Genomic DNA, 21,950 nt, shown 5'->3' with positions numbered 1-21,950 from the left:
GCAGGTGAAATGTTCACGAATGGATGAGGGTGATAATATGTGCAAACAGAGAAGCATATATGCAGGGAAATTGGTATTTTATTAGCTACAAATTTATATTACAATCGACATAAGAATTACATGACTGTGTTTTAAAATACAGGCAAGCTGTTTACAGAATTATTTTTTTGAAATACTATCTTCGTCTTTATTGTGTGGTCATTTTTCTCACTCCGACGCCTTTTACAACATTTAGGGATTTTTGGTTTATAATGTAATTGCTGACTGAATCTAACAATAAAAAGCTGTAATAATAAAATACTATGATTATATATAAGGAATTTTCATGAGAAAACTTTAAAGTGGGCTAATATTGCGTAAACGTATATGAAATTAAAAATATTATTAATTTAAACATTTAACTTCTTATCATATATTTGCTTATTTCATTGCATTATTAATGATTTATCCGTTGACATTAATTAGTTTATATAATATATAGTTAGTATTTCAAACCTGCAGTTCTATTTTATCATATGGATTTCATTTGTCTATCCATCTGTAAATTCAAGCGATACTGTTTGTGTTCACTCTGATTGTTATGATATTTAAATAATTGGGGGGGGGGGGGGGGGTGTTCAGTCATGATACATTTACATTATTACAAATGATACACACGGGACATCATTATCATCTGCATTGTCTCATCCATCTCATTTCATTGTTAGAATCCCGTTTCCCATAAAATAATATTTGACTTTTGCTATTCAAAGTTACCTGTTTAATATTTAAATAATTATTGCTTTATGTGAGGTTTTTATTTATGTATTACCCTAATTTATATATCAGCTGTTTTTTTAACAAAAGATGATATCTTTTTTTAATGTATCTGAACTCTTAATAGGTCTCCATAAATAACCACAAAAACACTTTAAATAGATTATTATAGATTATTATATTAGTAGATTACAATTATACTGATTTAATTTGCATAACTAAAAATGAGGCGGTTCTTCAAACACCTTCATGGCACATGTTTATCAGCTTTAAGATCTTGACGCCAAATTGATGCATATTGGAAGAAGTTAATTGAAGAGAATCGTGACAGTGGGCGGGGTCGTCAGCTCGCAGTTCATTCACTGCATGCGCTCATGGAGAGGTTAAATAACCCTCCCAGTAGCGCAGTCTGGCACTCTCGAGGAAACTCATGAGACAAGCACACCCAGCAGGTCTGATCACTGAAACTCAGCTCGCTTCATGCTTCTAGAAGGAGAGCGGATTATGAACGCGTTTGGGCAGCAGCCGACGAGCCAGCAGACCCTCCAGCACCATAACGCACAGGACATCCTGGACATGACCGTGTACTGCGACACCAACTTCAGCATGTACCAACAGAATCTTCACCATCACCACGCGCAAAGGCCACCAACGCACCCTTCCGGCTATGGACTTGGCGAGTACGCGTCACCTGGCACCAACCCTTACCTGTGGATGAACGGCCCGGGTATTACCTCGTCTCCGTATCTGTCGGGCGCAAATGGAGGGTACATTCAGTCAGGATTTGGATCGAACCAGAGGCAGTTTCTTCCTCCTCCCACGGGATTTGGAAGTGCGGATCTCGGGTGGCTCTCCATTTCAAGTCAGCAAGAACTTTTTAAGATGGTTAGGCCGCCTTATTCCTACTCAGCGCTCATTGCCATGGCTATCCAGAACGCGCAGGATAAGAAACTGACGCTCAGTCAGATTTATCAGTATGTGGCTGATAATTTTCCATTTTACAAGAAAAGTAAAGCTGGCTGGCAAAACTCCATCAGGCACAATTTGTCATTGAACGATTGCTTCAAGAAAGTGGCGAGGGACGAGGACGACCCTGGTAAGTCTAACTGTTCATACAAGAATTTCCTAGTGTTTCGTGCATCAACTTTTATCATTGCAACAGGCCTAAATTGTGCCGTCATGCTTAATTTAATTTACATAGATTGAACGTTTGTTACATTGAATTTAATATCACTCTATTATTTGATTCTATTAGGTAAAGGAAATTACTGGACTCTGGATCCCAACTGCGAAAAAATGTTCGACAATGGAAACTTCAGAAGGAAGAGAAAGAGAAGATCAGATGGAAACAGCGGAAGCGCCGGTGTCGTTTCAGTGAAATCCGAAGACGCGCTCAAATTGGCAGATACCGCAAGTCTGATGAGCGCGTCCCCGGCGAGTCTGCAAAACTCTCCAACTTCAAGCGAACCCAAATCCTCTCCCTCACCGTCCGCAGAGCACAGTCCCTGCTTTAACAACTTTATTGGTAACATGAATTCAATAATGGCAGGAACGGGGAATGGGATCAGAAGCAGAGACGTCAGCTCTGGACATTTAGGGGATTTTACGCATGGCATGTCTGGAAATGAGGTGGCCCCTCCATCAGAACATAGTCATCTCAACACCAACAGACTCAACTACTACACCGCATCCCATAATAACAGCGGCTTGATCAACTCACTCTCCAACCATTTCAGTGTTAACAATCTCATATACAACCGCGATGGAACAGAGGTGTAGAGATCGTAGACTGTTTAATCTCTAATGTGCTCTGTGAGCACATATGGACTTGCTGTATCTATTACCCTTCGTTTTTACACCATTTTGTTTCACAGACAAAGCTCCAAAGTTAGGGGTTTATTTCAAGTCAATGAACATGATATTGTTTTTTCTATGCATGTTCTCGGTTTGGGTTTGCATCATTTACACTACATTTATTCTGCCAATAAATGTTACTGTTGCATTATTAGATCCAAACGGTGATTTATCAGTATGTACGTGCTCTATGCAATGACAACTGTTTTCAAAGATGCTGTTTTTTAAAGAAATGTATATATATTTTATTTAAATCGAATGTTACTGATTTGTAAATAAACCTTGCATACATCTGATATGTGTCTGCAGCATCTATTTCTTTTCGTTTACATTTTTCATTCTGAAGTCTGATCTGACACAAGCTCATGTTGTGTGTTGCTATGTTCAAGAGTACATCAAACATGAACTCACAGGGTTTCCCACGCGATCGGCGGGTGGCCGCAGACATGCACCAAACTGAAACAGCAATTGAGAAGTGATTGCATGTACATGCAACTAGTTTTCAAATGGTTGCAATTCTTGTATGTTATTGCAACACACTTTGAGCCTTTGCACTGAACTGTGGTTGTTTGTGAACAGAAGCACGAACTGAAATAGGCCCCTGAGATAGATTTAAATGTTGTTGCATGCACTGAAAACAAAAATGTATTTCATTAAAAAAAATATTCAATACCACATCACTTTCCATAACAGATCAACTCCTGCAAACACATTGGCTCGACAATTATTTATCAAAAGAATTTCGAGTTTAATCGTGCGTTTGAATTAATCCGCGCCCCCGCTGCGCGCTCTCCTAATTGCTTTCTGCAAACAGCGCCACGTATTTAACTGTTCAATGTCCTCATTATGCCAGTGCAGTTTTCAGCACCACAGCTTGTGTATTAACTACCAACACATACACACCGAAATGAGTGATAGTGTAAATACTTTGATCTGCCGAATTACGCAGTGGTTCCGCATCTCGTTCCAGACCGGTCTAAACATAAAACCAGCGTGTGAGATTGAGTTTTCCCCTTGTCACTTTAAGTACAGCAGATTTTAACAAGCCTGCTCAGCTTCATATCTGAAGAGTTCAAAAGTTCAGCTGTTTGATTATAGCTTTAATTTTATTTACAGAAGTTTAACCCAAATTTGCTACTTTATATATTTAACTTCTTGCGAAAATAAACCATGTTTTTACCAAATGAGTCCATAGAACCACATTACAACAAATTCAGGAACAATAGTCTAACCACAGTATTTTCAGTAAAAACATGGTTATAGTAATTCAGTTCATAAAACCATGGCAATTCAGATGGCTTTACCCAAACCTTAGTGTTTCTACGGCTAAATGACTATTCTTTGCTTGCATAAAAAATGTTTTCTTGTAAAACACATTACGCTAACTCTGGCCATCGAATGGTGTCTTTAAAGAAACCTTTTGAAAAGAAACACCTCATAATGTCAACACATTGTCTGTTGTGTGGGATAAAGCAGAAGTGACAGGAGATTCGTGTCCACGGTACTGGAACACAAGCGGATCTGGCATCACCAGAGACCCCTGCTGCTCTCCCGAGAAAACATAGAGACCGCGGATCTGGGAATAAACTAATTTCCCTCCATGTGCCTTCATTCTTGCGCATTCTTGTTCCACGAGATCGACACATTTTTATTGAGCATGAATAATATTACCGGTATTGAGTATCAAGTAATAAGTTATCTAATATATATATTTTTTTAATTAAGGTGTTTACAACTTTACTTGATGTCACAGAATAACGCTATTTGTAATATCCCTAAAATCATATTTTTTACGATTAATAATCTGTATAATCGTTTTGCGCAACAGAAAGTCTATTTATAACCAAACTTGGGAGAAATGCTAGTTTTGTTTGACCTATTCCACAAACTGAGACATCCAAAACTTTTACAAAAACAACAGAAAATCTTTGTCCATTCTGCTACACATTGTGGGAATGGTTTCAGAACATTTGCATAAATAATTGTACAATGCAATTAAATGCGCACCTGTGAAATGTGTTGATATGTACAGACTGATGGGCCTCAAACATCGAAACTGCATGACCATATTCTAACATGTGTTATTTGCTCTTGACGAAAGGAATATGCAAAAGAACACACACAAATCACGAAAAGTGGGCTATTTTATTTGAATAATTCGCCTCCAGGATTAAAATACTAATGTGAGAAAAAATGTAAACAGGAGCTTATCATTTAGTTTTCTGCTTTTTAAGATTTATACAAACCAACAATAGCAATACATATTAGATTTATGGTAAGGTGTAATCTTATACATAACTGAAGATAATAAAGACACAAATAACTTTTAAAGTGGTAACAGTCCATTTTCAGTGATGCATCTAAAATATCCAAAAAAAAAATTCTGTGTAATCTTGGTTGTTTCCACACAGATGGATTACACTTGGAGACTGAAGATGTTGCATTTTTGTAACATTGTTAAAAGTTTGGACTAGACTAACAGGGGCCCCTGGGGCCCTCACCCTTCACCTTTACCATCTCTCAGGTGCCAGGTCTCTGTCCCGGAGGTGAGGATGCCCTGGGGCAGGGATTGGTCAGCATGCCTCACCGTGGGGGTCTCAAAGGGTGGTGATGTTCTTCCAGTCCCCCTCCTGAGGTAAAACTCTTATCACACGTTTAAACTCTTTAGTCATCTCGCAAACTAAACTACAGTGCTTCTTCACATCATCAGCTGCTCAGACTTCAGAGCAAGACTTCAGGTTTTAAGATTATTCAGGTATAATCCAATCTGATCTAATCTTATCTAATCCTGAGCAGGAAGAGGAAATATCACTTTCCACTGACATTTGACACTTTGACATCCTTGGTTTCAAAGAGTGGAAAAACACAGGAATCCAAAATTATCATATGAAATTGCATGACACGGGTGCATGATAGAATGTGTCATTTTGCCTAGGATCGTTCCCATACGTCACTCACATTGAGGGAATACACAGTTTTAGTGTTAAAATAGTTCAGAGATCAGGTGCTGAGTGCTCGATCAGTAAGTTTGTAAAGACAAACGGTTTGCTGGACCTCGAGGAATCATGTTTCTGTCCGCGGAGATAAGACTCAGCCTGGGGAAGTGCAGTCACTCAACAAGCGAGAGAGAGATCCACGGTGAGCTGATGAGTTACTGGAGGATACTGTTGCATGCTGGGAGGTGTGAAACATCATTTCCTTTAGCCGGACAGAATTTAGCTCTGGATGGACAGAATCACAGCAATTAAACTGCATAAATAGACTATGAAGTTACAAGGTGACTACAAACAAGACGTTTTTTCACATTTAAAGGGATAGATCACTCAGAAATGAAAACTCCTTCATCATTTACACACCTCACGACATTGCAAACTATTACAAAACTTTCTTCTTCAGCACAACAGAAAAAAAGATTTTCTGAAGAATGTTTGGCAAACAAACAAAATTTAACCCCATTGACATCCATCGTGTGAAAACTCTTCCATATAAAACCCGGCCCTGCTTGATCTGTTTGACCCGGTGAACATGATATTTCTGACTATTACTCTGTCTTCATCGCACCTGACGTTAAACATCTGCTTGTAGCAGTCAGCGGGAATTAAAGGTCTTATATCTAATATCACTGGCAGATCTCTTGAGGTAGTTAAATATTGAAGGGCACAATATGCTGACAGCTCACAGGTTCGTTCTCCAACCTCCAGCGGCTGGGAACGGACGGCTTCGTGCAGCTCTGTAAGGAGATGAAGCATACATTTGATATCTGGGGATAATTCTCATGCATTGGCATGACGGTTTCATCAGACTCCTTGCAGGGCCCATAAAAGAGGTAATGTATGGGTTGATAATGGCTTTAGATGAGCCTGGCAGCCTCCATATGGATGTGTTTATAGAGTCAGGACCATAGAAGCACTCTGAACTGTCACCACTTCACATGTAAAATGATTTAAACCGTTTCAGCCACTGAGTAGGAGAATAAGAGTGTCTGATATAGGCCTACTGAGAAATAGTGTTTGCATCATCAACAACAAAAAAATTGTCTAAAAGAAAATTATCACATAAATATAGGCCACAAGTCTTTTCTGTGCGGTGCAGTTTCAATGTTTAAAATATATTTAGTTTTAAAGAACTGTGACGGATTATAATGAGTTTATAATTTTGTTGTATGACAGAATCTGTGCTTTTTTTCTAAACCTTAGAAAACAAGATTTTACGACAAGAATGTAAGTGAAGTAGTGCTTTTCACAATGTACATCATTTCAAAGCAGCTTCACAGAACGTGTACAAGTAAATAAGAAATAAACGTGTTCAAGTGAACATGATTTGCGATCATAATAATTACAATCAATTTAAGATTTGTCAGATGTGTAAGTTGTTTTAAGGCTGTTGTCATCTTATTTGTTACAGGGATTTGTCATTACTTTACTAGATATTCAGAATTATTACTTAGTATTGTTGCTTATAATTAAGGTTAAACTTGTATTCAAATCTTTTTACCTGATGTATTTTGTTTTATTTATTTTCGACATAACACCAACCAACTAAGATATAATTTTTGCTTTCTGTCCATAAATATTTTATGATGAATATCTTACACTGGATTCTCATTTTTTGATTAAATAGATTTTATATAGACTACAAATTGTGTTTTTATAGTATTTGTAGTAGAATGTGTAGTTTAATAAGGACTGTGAAAGTCATTTTAAATATTACTTAACATTTTATATTTAATTTTATACATCATTATTTTGATTTTGTTGTTCAATTTATTTTTATTTTATTTTATTCTATTTCATTTTTTTAATTTCAATCTGTTTAAATATTTTTTATTTCATTATGTCAGTTTTGGACATGTTGTTACCTCTATTTCTAAGGACTTCACATATCGCCAATCCTGTACCCACAAACAATCATCATGTTTTCGCTGTCCTGACTGCATTAAAGTCCTGTAATCCGTACAGGTAGCATTAGACCCCCAAACATGCCAAATCATTCCTTTAATCCATGAAACACTCTGTGGGTGTTGTGTCCCCAGTCTGGCCTGTGTAAGATTTAGCTGATCCATTGCTGTGGGGTCTAGTGATACCCTTTCAAAAGAGACCAGGTTTTCCCCTACACCACACCCTACCTTAATCTAGCACGCACTTCAAGGCTGGGGCGAACTTCAGAGGAATCTGCTATCAATCTGAAGAAGAGAAGAAAGAGTGAGTCCGTCTCTTTCAATTCAATGACTGTGATTAGATGGTCTTTCTCATAACAGTAATTATATTTTCTGAAGAAGACCCTTCTATTAAATGATCTGATTCAACATCAAAGGTTTACGTCATAATACATATGTGATGATAAATTAATTTTTAGTGTGAAGACAAATTAATATCACAACCCATTTTGACTGATATTGGCCTTTCTGCATTTTATTTGTGATTTGGTAGTTAACTTTCCATTCACACTATTTTTGCGATCTAGACTATTTAGAATACAGAACATTATTTCAATGGTATTAATTATACGCTACTTTTCTTAGATGTGGCATTGAAACAGAGTTCGATTAGGCAATCAAGAGCTTTTTTTCCATATTAAACTGAAGGGAAACTATTTTACACTCATGATATTGTAAAGGTCTGGTTTAGACTTAAGAGAAAAAAGTTTACGTATTCTGCTCTGAAAACAATGGAAGCCTATGATATGTCCTTATTAAAAACAATTGTAAAAAAAAACAGACCACCTCTGGTGTTGTAGGACCACCGTTTTACTGAACATTACACGCAAACGACATCACTTCCTGTGTCCGGAATCTGTTGTTGTCATTAGATTACATTTCGTCCTGATGAGATCATAATAGTTGAGTAAGTGAGTGAGTGAACGAGTGAGGGATGAGTGACAGACGGATGATGTTTGCCAGCTCGACCCACGCATCATCCACCTTTCGTGTCCTCACTTGAAATGAGCCGCCGTCAGCTTTGATGGGGAGACAGGAAAACGCTGTTGTTCACTGATGTCATGTTTAGCACAGACTTGATGCTGGAGACTCAGAACAGGAGCTGTGAGGGTTTAATCATGACGGCAGAGAGGATGTGAGAGAGAAGAACATGAGAAGTTTACACGCAGCATTCTCAGCTGTTGCCTTTGAGAAGATAACCGGTGTTAGATTTCCCCGTAAAACCTTCAACAGATGACTCAATAAAAACAAAACACACATGTGAAGTTGAAGTTTCAGGAACAATAGTTTACAAGCGCTTTTAAAAGACGCACTTGTCTCTAATAAACGTTAGTGATGAGGTAAAATCCGGATAGACTTTCTTTCAAACCTTGTTATACATTTTTGATGATTAAACATATATTTTATAACTAAATTATCAGTGTTCATTTTATTAGATTGCTGTCAAATTATAAAACAAAACAATGGCTCTGTTTTTAAAAAAAAATGACCTGACTAAATAAGATTCATTAATTTGCTGTATCCATACAAACTCTTTTTATTAGGATGGTCTTCTCTGTGTGTACTCTTTACACTTATATCCCTCTTCTTTTTCATGTAAAGCTGTTTTAAAACAATGCAACATTGTAAAAAGTCCTAGGCCTATAAATAAACTTGACTTGACTAAATTATAGATTTCAATATAACTTGCCATTGGCACGTGAGGATTATCCAGTAATGTAAGCATTCATTTTGCATAGAAAACAGAAATATAGTGTTAAATTGATTCATGCTAATTTTATTTATTCACTTATGTTTAATAAAAATAAAGACTTTTATTTCTATTATAATTGGTGTTGAATAAATTATAAGCGTATTTGGAATGCTCTTTTTCATGTTTACTGTGATCCTTCATATTCTGTTTTTTCCCAGTGAATTCATCAAGATGTCTTAAAATAATTTTGGAGCATTGTATGTCTCTGTAACACACCTGTGATGGCTTGAAAGGGTGCTTTTGTGGGAATCTGACCAGGTTTTGGGACAGAGTCCATCATCATTGAGATATAAAGCTTTTCTGTGCACTTATGTGACATTCAGGTCCCTTTGAAGCTGACATGGGTGAGATCTTTTAAAGGTCTTGTAGTTGTTTTAACCCCTGCTGCCTCTCCGCAGGTTAAGCCTAGCCAAACATTTATCCTGCGGTTCAGCGACAACGTGCTTTAGTCTTTTCTGTCAGCTCGTCCCCGCTGTGAGCTACCTGACACAAATGACGGCGAAAGAGACTGAAGTCCAGGTCTCCAAATCGCTAAAAACTAAAAATTAAAAAAGTTTACAAAGCCACAAAGTTTTACATCATTTAATCACTTTTATCTAATTAAGTTCAAAGTCTATCATTTAAAAATATTTTTCCACCCAAACATTTGACTCTTTATTCTCTGGATCACAAAAGAAGATACTTTGAGAAATGTCTCAATGGTTCTGTGTCCATAGAGTGGAAGTCAATGGGGTTCTAATGTTGTTTGGATATCAATGTTCATTTTAAAAAGCATTTTGTGATCTACAAAAAGAAAGAAAGTCACGCAGGTTTGGAGTAACATGACAGTGAGTAAATGAAGAAAGAATTTTCATCTTTGGCTAAACTATCCTCTTAACGTTGAGTCGGCCTTTTATCACCAATATTTCACCTTCCGCTGGATCTACATCTAACTGTTTTCTTAAGGTGTCTTTCTGCCCCTCCTTCACTAAATGGAGTAATTATTAGGCCGTCATTATCCAGCCCTCTCTGTCCCTGATGCAACTCAAAGAAAAGGTATCACTATCTGATCACTATGCTAATGCGGTTAGCTGCCTGCAGTTACACATCAATGATCTGCGTGGGGGAGGTCAGAGTCTGTCTGTCTATGTGTTCCCAGCAGGTCCACTGTCCCGTTCGTCTCCGAGGGAGGTGGGCCAGCCAAGGCACGTCTACCAGCTCGGAGACTCTACAGGTTAAAGGCAGAGGCTTCAGGCCTGGGCTTGTTCAGACGTCACAGATCGCTGGAGGTCATGTGCCACTTATTTGAAAGTAAAATGATGCAGGTATAGATCGATTGAGGGAATGGACATGTCTTGAGATGCTGAGAGCTAGTTCACAGTTGTTTTAGTTAGATTAATGCATTCATTTATTTTTATTTTATTAAGGACGTTTTTAATATATTTTATGACATGTGACACATCTATTTTGTATTTTTAAGTTGGGTTTTTAGTTGTATATAACACAATTCCAATGTATAAGGAACTTTTTATTAATGTGTATGTTTTTGTCACTCTGGTGGACCCACAGTATAATTTGGATTTAAAATAAATACAGCCATAATAAATGTGTAAAAAAATTAAAATGATGTTTACCTCAACAGCATATATTAGCCATTAAAAAGGTGTACTGGAAAGGCTTGTTTGTAAAAGACATATTAAAATAATGTTTTGTTTCTACAATATACATCATATAATTTTATAATGTCAAAATTGTATTTAAATAAAAAGATGACACAATAACTTGACGTAACCTAACGTAACGTTACTTTACTTTACTTTACTTTACTCAGACCCACACGTCAAAAGGGTTAAATTAATCAAACCTGGAGAATATTAAATATTAAAATACAATGTATTTAAAATATTAAAAAAATGTTATTAAACGCACATGTTATATTATAACTATTGCACGGGACCTGCATTTTTTTATAATAATTTTGCTGAACTTTATCTCTGAATTTAAGATGCAAACTTTGAAAGCTGTTCTTGTTAAGTTATGTTGAGGTTTGATTGATGCAGGACAGAGATGAAATTTCATAAATGTGATTCATTTGACAAGAGACCGAGCGTCTGTGCTGTGTGTCGGGCTGAAGAAGGCCGGTTGTGTACATGTCAACAATGCAGAAGTGTGACTGTCATTAACACAGTCTTTCTGGAGTATGCAATTCACAGCTGTTTGGCCACATTAGCTTTATCTAACACCATCAAAAGGCACATTAGCTTTATGTTGTGACTGAGACTGAGTAAAGTACATAAAGATTAGAATGCTTCATTGACTCATTAAAGTGGGTGTGCTTCAGTTCCCTCAAATGGACCGGACCGAATAATGCATCTGTGATATTCTTCAGTGCTCATGATAGCAGAAGATTGTGTCTTTGTCTTTATAAAAAAACATGTACACTATTTGTTCAAAAGTTGGTTAAGCATTGTTTTCCATTTATGTCATAAAAATATGATTGGCTTTAAGGGAGCAAGTGTCCAATCCTATAAGAAAGAAAAAACACAGATGAGGTCTTTTTTATATCGCAGTCTTCTAGAAATCAATGAGATTAAACGGAGAGTGAACAGAAACCTTTAAGTCTCATCTGTTTCGTCTTCTGAGAAAAAGAGCCAGAAATGTCTCTGATATAAGAATTTCAGAAAAGATCTCAACAAAGTTGCAAACTGAGCCCAGATTTGTCAAGTCTGCATTCAAAAGTATATATTATCGAAGATCTCAATATGAATATCAAATTTACTCTAAACCAGATTTTTACATTCCTTTTACACCTCCATACACAGCAAACTCGCCCGTGTTAATGTCCTATTCATGGATTTCCACATTTGTCTCATTTATTTGTGTTTCTACTATTACAATTTTGGGAGACACATCCGAGACTAAACTGATGCTTAAATGAAACAAATCCGAGAACTCCATCAATTCTCCAAAGAGCAACATTTGAGCAATTCTAACAACCACTCTAAAGTTTAACCCTGAAATGTTTTGCACATCTGAAATCTGTGGATGATATCATAAACAGCTGGCGCGAGGACAAGCGTGCACGGTATGAAGCGTTTCATCCAGCACCATCAAAGTTTCTAGATTCAATAAATATAATGGGGTCTGATTCAGGGGTTGAGCACTTTTAATGAGTCGTAATAGTAGGAGGTCTGACATCGTAATGGCTCAATTTCTTTAACTCTTTTATTAGGTCAGCGGTAGAGAACCGCATAGGCACTGTAGTCATGTTCTCCAACACAACACAGCAATCATCTCCGTCACATATTACTGACCCCGGCGGTGAGCGAGAGTCACCTTTAATAAACACAGCAATTACACCTGATGAGAAGAAGCTCTTATCTATGACGCTATTATACAGATTTCTGCTCACTTACACCGGACAATTTGAAGGGCCGGAAAGGTGAAATATTTGTGAGTGACTCTGCCCGGTTAAAGTTAAGGTTAAAGTTTATTAAGAAAAGATAAATATTTCCACGGCATTTTTATAACTCGAAAGAAAATTTAAAGGAAAATTTTAAAGCGGTCAGTGATTTTTTTCCTTGAAAATACAAAGCCGACATATTAAACAACGTTGTTGACCAAACATTATAAGCCCCTATTGACTGTCGTTGTATGGACACAAAACCACTGAGACATTTCATAAAATATATTTTTTCAGTTTTCAACATCATGAAAATGGAAAACAATATTTTTAAAATGTTTTAAGTGAGATGTTCAGAGTGTTTGAGGCATTCATTTTTGTCTTGACTTTTTCTTTAACGTTCATAATAGGCTATATATATATATATTGACATGTTAAATAATGCTTTGAAATGCAGTACAGCTGAGAACATTTGGTCATAGAAACATTTTAAGAGAAACGTCTCAGTTCTTAATTTCATAACTTTTGATCACAGACATTTGTATTTTGCTTAATCTGAGCATTCTGTCTCCCTGGTTTGACACATTAAAGTGATGGTTCACCCAAAAATAAAAATGCTGTCATCATTTACTCATCCTCACGTCATTTCAAACCTTTACGACTTTCATCCGCAGAATAACAAAATAAATTATTTTGAAGAATGTTGTTACCTGGTATTGTTTTTGCTTCTATAATAAAAATGAATTGGTGCCGGCAAGGATACAAAACTTTTTCAAAATATCTTCTTTTGTGTTTTGCGGAAAATGTCATACGGGTTTGAAATGACAAGAAGGTGAGTATATAATGCCAGAATTTTCAATTTTGGGTGAACTGTCCCTTTAAAATCTGTTAAGATTAAAATTACTGGGATTGTGTATAATTTGAGAAATCTGAAAAGCAAAATACTTTTTGCTGAACTTTGAACATCAACAAGAAGATTAAAGACATCTTGTTTGTGATTTTTCTTCCCTATACAGAAAAATGATCAGGATTTTCCTGAAGAAACTGTGGGATTCAGATTATCCCAGGAAGTAACATCAGGTCATGCATGCGCGCAGAAACCATCTTTCACTATAAAGGTGTGAAAGTTTAAAGTGGGAGGACACCTTTAAATTAAAGCAATGACTGTGCTGAGGTTACATCTTGTACAGATCCTCTCTTCTGTTGTTTCTGACGTTATGCCAAGTTCACGCCTGCCTGTGGCCCAGAAGTAAGGCAACCTGCTCAACCAGACAATACCTCATTTACTTCGACGCCTCTGCGCAAGATCGGATCAAATAACTGGAAATTTGTAGGACAAAGCCATCGATAAGCTGAATTACAGAGAATGGTCATTTAGCTGTTTGAGTGAGATGATGGAACAAACACTGAGAAATCTGTGAATCCTGACTGACAGTAGTAATCGCGAGCACAGAAGGTGCTTTATTACGAGTCTCTGGAAGAATTTTTACAGAGAGCCACAGGATAATTTATCTCTGAAGAAGGATTTATGTCAAACTGTGCATTCTTAGTTCTTGTTTTACATGAACCCCAAGAGTAATGTTTCTGGAGCTCAAATGGAAGAGCATTGCACTGCAAAACAAAGGTCATGGGATTGATCTCCAGAGAACACACATACTAATAAAAACAATGCACATATGTCACTGTGTTTGAAAAAAATGCATGCATGTGTATGTATTTTTAAATTGGTGTACCAATTATCCAATCCTTAAAATGAAATAGCACTAAAGATTGCATCTTTGTTTCACCATTTTAAAATTCTTGTTTTAAGTAAAATGTTTCCTTGAGAAATCTAATGAAAGAAGGTGAATGTCTCAATGTTTAGTGTGTTTATCTTTTGCATTAATGGCAGTATTAACTTGCATGGACAAAATCTGCTGAGCAAACCATTTTAATCAATTTATTTGAACAATTTCAACTTTTTATAATTTAAGTGTAAATTCAAGCGATTTGTACGAAACATACACATTTTAAAGGATTATGCTGCCTTCAAGTGGGTTCGGAAATTCAATAATTTCCACTCCAACCCGTAAACGACATCTAGATTAAATTACAAAAGTATTTAGTAACATTAAAACTTTCTTATGATTCAGTAGCATTACAACGTTACATGTCTCTGCTAACATTAAAAGAGCACAGTTCCATAAATGATTTCCGGGTTGAAGTGGGAATTATCGAATTTCCGAAAGCACGTGATGTATTTCTGTAAGATGTTAAAAAGGTTTTTACCTGGAGCCAGAGTAAAAGCTTTAGATTTAAAAGCTCAACTGTGATGAATTCGACCTGGATTGACAGCTCAGGCTTGGCTCCTCACGACCGGCCCTCAAGAGCCATTCCGACATGAAGTACTGCTGTCAATCCAAACAGATTAACAAGTATAAGAATTCATGTTTGGAATCCCCCTCTCAACTCCTTTGCTCCTGGAGCTGAGAGTCCACTAAGACTCAGATAAACAAATCATTTCACACTGACGTCTTCCCCCAATAGACAAAGGAATGACCAATGTATAGCCTATGGGGCCTTTCAATTTTTATTTCAAATTCCTACAAATCCCTCGAATCTTGAATATGACCTTTGGGTTAAGACCTCGCATGTGGGATCTTTTCCACATCAAACCCGGAAATGACATCGTGATTTAGTTAAAGCAGGCCTCTATGGTTCCATAATGATTTAAGGACATTAAAACAACATAAGTATTTATTAACATTAAAACGGTGCAGTTGCATTTACGGTTTCCTGCACTAAATTCGAAGTTCCATCCCTGTTTAATGCAGGCCTGAGACTCTTAAGTAATGGCGGTATGGATAAAATCCAAGATGTCAAACTTTGCAAAAGTGGAAAAAATCGTTCGACCTCACGCTGTGATGGTCTGTTGATATAAATCACCTGTAGACTGCGAGAGATGATAGTTCCCATAGCTCTCTAGTTTTATAGTGTTTTGATATTTTGCTGATATAATGTAACTCATGCCTGCCGTATCTAGTGCAGACTCATGGAGCTCAACAGCGACCTCTGCCGCCACTGCAGCGCAACTGCTCACTGTTTCACCCGCTGACAGAACATGAGATGAACTGTATCAAGGTAAATTTCTACTTTACCTGAAATTACTGAAGCAGTTAAAATAGTCGTTTATGTTCTGTATAATAATGTGGAATATATTTTTTAAAAAGAAAATAGTTTTATCGAAGTAAATAATGAATGGTGTTACGTAAAAAGGGTTCTTGCTATTAGGTTCACTGAAGAATCGTTCAATCAACAAAAAACGGGGTGTTTTTTTGCATACATAGGTTGCTAGGTCATTTGCTAATTTGAGTTGCTTGGTTGTTGACCCAAGTCAATAAAGTCCAATCGTTTTATTGTTTAAAACATTTTTTAAAACATTTTGTTTAAAACATCTTTGCATTTACAGCCACTGATTCAAAGACAGTTAAACACAAGGTCTTTACATCCCCAGGCAAACCATTCTTTAATGCCTTGAACAGATTAAGAAATGCAAAATAAAACCAGGTCATTTTGCACATGAGAATCTTTGATTTTAAGGTGAAGGTCAGTGTCTGGCATGATCAATCTCAGTCGGGGTGATTGGCATTTTTGCAGTGCTCACCAGTGGCCCCTGTAGATGTCTGTGGGCCCGTGAGCTGCTGGAATGTCTCTGTGTTCCTCCATCAGTCCTTTAGCTCAGATTACAGCGTTCATAGATCAAGCTGACAGTGCAGAATGGCTGCAGAGGACCAGACCACAGGACCTGATGGAGCTGCCCGCTGCATGCTGGTCCCAGTTTACACCCACATCACTAAATATCTCTGTGATAGATGAGTTAAAAATGTGCAATCTGTTTTACCGCTTTTAAATATATGCAAACATATTGTTTTGTTTGAGCATTTTTACAGCTTGCTTTTGAAAATAACTAGGAACCTAAACAGATGTTCTTTGAAAGATACAAATAAGCATCTATTGGATATTTTAAACTAGATTTAAGGTTATTTCATTGCTTGAATGACACAAGCACACATCTGAATTGTTATAATTCCCAAAAAATTATACTTTAGGTTAAAGCAAAAATGTAAATGTATGATATTTATAAATACATTGCTGATGTGCAATGAGTTAAAGAAAAAAAGGGAGAACGGGGCAAGTTGTGACATTTAGATGATGTCCGAGATGTGCGTGATACATTGCGATACAGACAACATGATATGGATTGTTTTCTGTATTTTTACGATCTGTTTAATTCTGCTGGTTGAGCTGCCAACACATGTCAAATGCATTCTTTTATTTTTAACTTTTATTGCTTTAAGGTTCTGTTTTAGGGTTTTACTTTCTTAATCCCTGTCTTAAAAGCAAAAATTCTGTCATCATTAATTTATCAATTTTCTTGTTATCTCAAACCTTGACTCTCTTTCTTATGCGGAAAACAAAAGAAGATATTTTGAGGAAAGTCGGTAACCGAACAGCACTGGACCCCATTCACTTCTATTGTTTGGAGACAAACCAAAGCAAAAAAATATATATTTAAAAAAATGTTGTTGGCTGGACCCCATGGTCAAGTCAACAACATTTTTCTAAATATGTATTTTGTCTGTTCTGCAGAAGAAAGAAAGTCATACAGTTCGAAATTACAAGACGGTGATTAAATGATGAAATCATTTTTATTTTTGGGTAAACTGTCCCTTTAAGTAGAATTTTGATTAACATACATTTTGTTTTATTTTTCATTTTCATTAGCATATTTTTTCTGTTTAATTTGCATTAATTTACATGCAAAATATTCAAATTAAACCTTGAATGCTGTCAATTAGAATCAGTTGTATGTACAAAAATATTATTAAAATGGCAATGCTTTACCAAATGTGTTATTTGAATTGAAATGTTTTACATTTTGCTCAAAATATTCTGATATTTTCATACCGTGAGCAAAGAATACTGAATTGTTTCAACTCATAAAATAAACCCATCATTACTCCCCTAGTTGCTTTCAAACACCCAAACCTTTCTTTTAATATAAAAAAGTGTGACTAACCAACCCAAGTCTGCATTATATAAAAAATGACACCTGACGTTTCCTCGAGATTATCGGATGGCCTTTCAGATGGAGGTCAGATGTGAAGACACTGATACTCAGGAGAGTCCGATCTGACCCCCTCTTTCCTCTCGGCTCTTGCTCATTTGTGTCTTTTACCGGGCGCAGTCATGTGAGGAGGAATGTTCAGGAAGTGACTCTGCTCCGGGCGAATATCTGAGTGTGGGGCTGAGAGACAGACAGATAGAGGGATAGAAAGATGACAAAAGACAAGGGCTGAGAGTGGCCCCGGGGCCGAGTCGACACGCCCACCTGTTGACTGGGGTCCGGGCGCTAAGTGCACCGTGAATGGACACTCACAATGGTGGTGGCAAGATGATCTGCTCTCTGTCCGTTTTTAGCTGCTCCTCTGATCGCCTCTTCCTCTGAGTGTTGACATCGATCAGCAGGTGATAGATCGACACAAACCATGAGAAAGAATCTGGGGAGATCTTGTGTGTCTTTTTGAACATCTGCCTCAAATTCTTCTTCAACCCGCCTTTTCGTCATTTTCTATGTTGCTCAAACTTTTTGTCAAATTGCTGTTGGCTATGTGTCGCCAGGGTCTCGAGGTTAATTGTTTCACACTTAAACAAACTATCTAGTCATCACTCAGACACTTGACAGACTTCCTCGAAACGTGAAAACAATGAGACGCAGTCTTCTTTAAAAGGAAATATGTTATTGCTTTCATAAATCACGAGACCTTTGGAGATCTCTGCAGTCACGTTTCATAGTCTTAACGGTTTCTGGGATAATTCTAAAAAAGATAAATAATATACAGTATATTTGACATTTTTTTGAAATGCAATAAGATTGTAGAGAAATAAAATTATTGTTAGTATGTCATTTGGTAATGAAAGGATTAGATGAGAAATGGTCACGTTAAGCAAAATTCAGACAAAATTGGCAACTCTGAGCATTGTGTCAGCTTTTATCTTCTGTGCTCTGTAAATTTTCTGAAGAATATGAAACCCTTTTAGTCACATTACGTTAATATTAAAATTGTTTTTGTTATGAATCTGATATTTATACAAATGTGTGCATAGTTTGTAAGTTAAAATTGGGGATTACATAGCGACCCAAAATCTTTTTAGAAGATAAAAGTTGTATCCTTTCAAGTGTCACATTGCTTTACAAAGATTTAGAAATCAATGAGATTGTAGTTTTAAATGATGTATACTGTTCTGTTTCTGCAATATTTGTGATCACTGTCACCAATGAAAATTTTTTGTTTTAAAGTTTCCACCTCAAAAGAAATCACAGATGACATGCTATGAGATCAAACGATGAGTAAATGGAAACCTTTGAGTGCGTCTAAGATATTCAGGTTCAGAAGAGCGACACAAACTGAGCTCAGATTTGCCAACATTTCTAAAAAATGTTATGGCCATTTTTGATATTCTGTTGAATGTTATTTTTCAATTTTCTCCTTTGTACTATATTTCTCTTTAGGAAAAACAAATGGAGTTGGTACTGCTCTGATGACTAAGACAACGTCCTTGCACCTTCTTCTGTCATGCACTGTACAAACCTACAATTATCCACAGACAACACGACAAATTACAGCTGCATCCAGAAACCAGCTCAAGGTAACCTGGAGGCAACTACAAGAAATCTGATCTCCTTACCTCAGAAACCTCTGAAGCTCTGGATCTCAATCGGCGCAGCGTGAGGTCAGGGACATTTTTAAGCCTTTAAATAAATAAGCTCTTAAAGCTTGTGTTTGAATTTTTATGCTGGTTCTAAACCTGAAAACGTTTAAGATTATGAGTGAATCAATACTAATGTCATTTAAACATAAAGTTTAATAATCACCCCTATAGAGTCCCATATAAATTCAAAGGAGGTTAACCAAGAGTTCAGTGCTCACACGTTGCTCCTCAGATGCGGTTTCAGCATCGACTTCTAACATTGCTTTAAAGAAATAAGCACGGAAACAAATAAGGGAATTTGTTGAAACACATGAAGAGTATGGAGGTGTAAAATGAATGTCAATTGTAGAGGTAAAATAATCATGAATTTGAGAAAATTTGATGAGAAATCACACATTGTTGAGATTTCATCCGAACCTCAGACACTTCTTTACTAAACATACTGTTCTTCTACTAAAGCCAGCACTAAAAAGCTCTTCGCACCCCTGATAGAAAACATATTGTTCATGTGAGACGCGCAGAACCTTGAGAACAGCAGTCCATCACACCTGACATCAGATTCAGATGTCAAACTGTGCTGATGTTTTATGGATTTTATACTCCCGAGATGTGGCATGACAGACCGGAGCATTAGGTACAACAACAGTATTTCACCAAACTGACACCTGTGCCGTCACACAGCACAAGTGTGAAAAGATGCCTGGCGGCTGAAATGAATTTGAAATGGACCCCGTGATATCGCTCTTACTGCCAAATATGTGTGCCCATGCAACAAACGCTTTGAGATCAGGGAGATGTTGCGTGTTGAGGACGGAGCGGCCCGGCCCGGCTCTGAATCAGCGTGTCAGTTTCACTGGCTGCTCTGTGATCTCTAAAGCGGCGTCTCGCTCCACCGACAACCTCTGCTTTTATCTCCAACACAGAGCCATCACCTACAGCTTCAGTTACCATCATAGTGACAGCTTTAAAAGAGCAAAGATCTGGTTCACACACAGAACGATGGGTTTTGAGAGGGATATAAGGGCGGTTGAATACTATGGTGGATGCTGGGTCACTGTCAGTTTAAAGGAATTAAAACACAATGCTGGAGAACAGCAACAGTTTAATTTAATACGATTGTAACGTGTCCTTTATCAATATTATCTTTGGTATTTACATTTATAGGAAAATAAATATCACTGTTTAAGATCTGTGCAAAAAATAAACAACGCAGAGAACACAATACATTTTTGAGGCATCGAACTTGTAGTTTAAAACCTGTTAACTGTCGGAGCCCTTTTTGAGCCTACACATGAAAACGCATGTTGGAACTAAAATGGCTGTAACTCATGAATTCTTTGGAACACAGACTTACGGTTGGTCTCGTTTGAAAAAAGAAAAGTAGCTGATTATTGCTAAAAGAAAATCACACACACACAAAAAATGAAAGGTATGTTTTTAGGTTTATTGTAAAAAAAGTTTATGTTTTTCTTTGATTAAAACATACATTAGAAAAACAAACGGGTCACAAAAGGATAACAAAAAATATAAGCATGCTCTTTTTAAAACAGAATCAATTACTCTCCCGACATAAATTATTTAAAAAAAACCCAAAGAAATCTGTATTCTAGAGTCTTAGACCTTTCCAATGATATATAGTTTGTCATGATACGATTAGAAATTACATGCACAATATTGACGCAAACTTAGGTGTCCCGTATATAAGAGAAGAAAAGAAGAAACATCTCGGCGGTTTTGGGGTATTACAATGGAAGTCAACGGGGTTCAGTGTTGTTTGGTTATCAACATACTTCAAAACATCTTCTTTTTTGTGTTGTGCATAGCAAAGAATGTTAAACATGTTTGGAATGACATGAAAGTGAGTAAATGATTAAAAATTGATTAAAATTGACCTCGCTTTTTGGTGGAGTGATTACCACAGTATTTGCATTTATTTGTAGTAAAACCATGGTTCATTTTCCCATGTAGCATTAATGCATACCTTTGGAAGCATTGACAATTATTTGATCATTACATGAAACTTAACCACAGTGTTGTTCTGCGTACAGCTGTTGGGAAAAATGATACTAAAAGTGTTTTTTGTCTGGTAGTCATAGGGGAACCACTTTAAGTTCTAGAACCATATCCTGGTGCTTCAGTGGTTCTTCAGCGGTTCTTCAGCGGTTCTTTGGGATGACTGAGATGCTGTATAGAACCATTGAAGAATCAAAGGACCACTGAAGAACCTCTAAAGAACCGAGATAAGGTACTTTATAGCACTTAAAGGGGTTCCCCTACGAGCCAAGAACCATTTTTAGTGCTATAGTTAGAAGCAAAAGTGAAATCCACCTAAATGATTGACATCCTTTAGCCTCTCGACAGGTTTATGACTGTTTAGTGTTCACTGTAGACCTGTTAGCTCTCATTAGCAAACCCTCGGGCCATAGAAATACATGAATGTATAAAACCCCTTAAAAATAATATCGATCTGCACCTGAGAAAAAACCTGTGTGTGTATCCAGTGAGGTTTTCATCCC

The 21,950-nt window shown here is 36.8% G+C and overlaps 1 protein-coding gene and 1 long non-coding RNA gene across 2 annotated transcripts; one reads left to right on the top strand and one right to left on the bottom strand.

Annotated features, from left to right (window-relative positions):
* Positions 1-1,198: 1,198 nt before the first annotated feature.
* On the top strand, positions 1,199-2,535 carry foxi1 (forkhead box i1). The gene is made up of 2 exons (XM_056771855.1): positions 1,199-1,852; positions 2,012-2,535. Exons 1-2 carry the CDS (start codon positions 1,237-1,239, stop codon positions 2,533-2,535), a joined length of 1,140 nt encoding a protein of 379 aa, XP_056627833.1. The 5' UTR covers positions 1,199-1,236.
* A 5,953-nt stretch (positions 2,536-8,488) lies between these two features.
* Positions 8,489-15,721, bottom strand: LOC130439511 (uncharacterized). Its single transcript, XR_008909460.1, has 3 exons — positions 15,607-15,721; positions 14,950-15,071; positions 8,489-8,648 (listed from the first exon to the last, which is right to left on the bottom strand). It is a non-coding gene; the product is annotated as an uncharacterized LOC130439511 (long non-coding RNA).
* Between the last annotated feature and the right edge of the window lie 6,229 nt (positions 15,722-21,950).

This window comes from Triplophysa dalaica, chromosome 17 (genome assembly GCF_015846415.1).
Source record: "Triplophysa dalaica isolate WHDGS20190420 chromosome 17, ASM1584641v1, whole genome shotgun sequence".
In the NCBI taxonomy this organism is placed as follows: domain Eukaryota; kingdom Metazoa; phylum Chordata; class Actinopteri; order Cypriniformes; family Nemacheilidae; genus Triplophysa; species Triplophysa dalaica.
The sequence above is the reverse complement of the archived record's forward strand: the minus strand, read 5'-3'. Positions and strand labels throughout refer to the sequence as shown.

Coding starts and splice junctions, on each gene's coding strand:
- foxi1 (XM_056771855.1), top strand. CDS start 1,237: ATGCTTCTAGAAGGAGAGCGGATTATGAACGCGTTTGGGCAGCAGCCG. Junction 1,853..2,011: donor GAGGGACGAGGACGACCCTG/GTAAGTCTAACT, acceptor TGATTCTATTAG/GTAAAGGAAATTACTGGACT.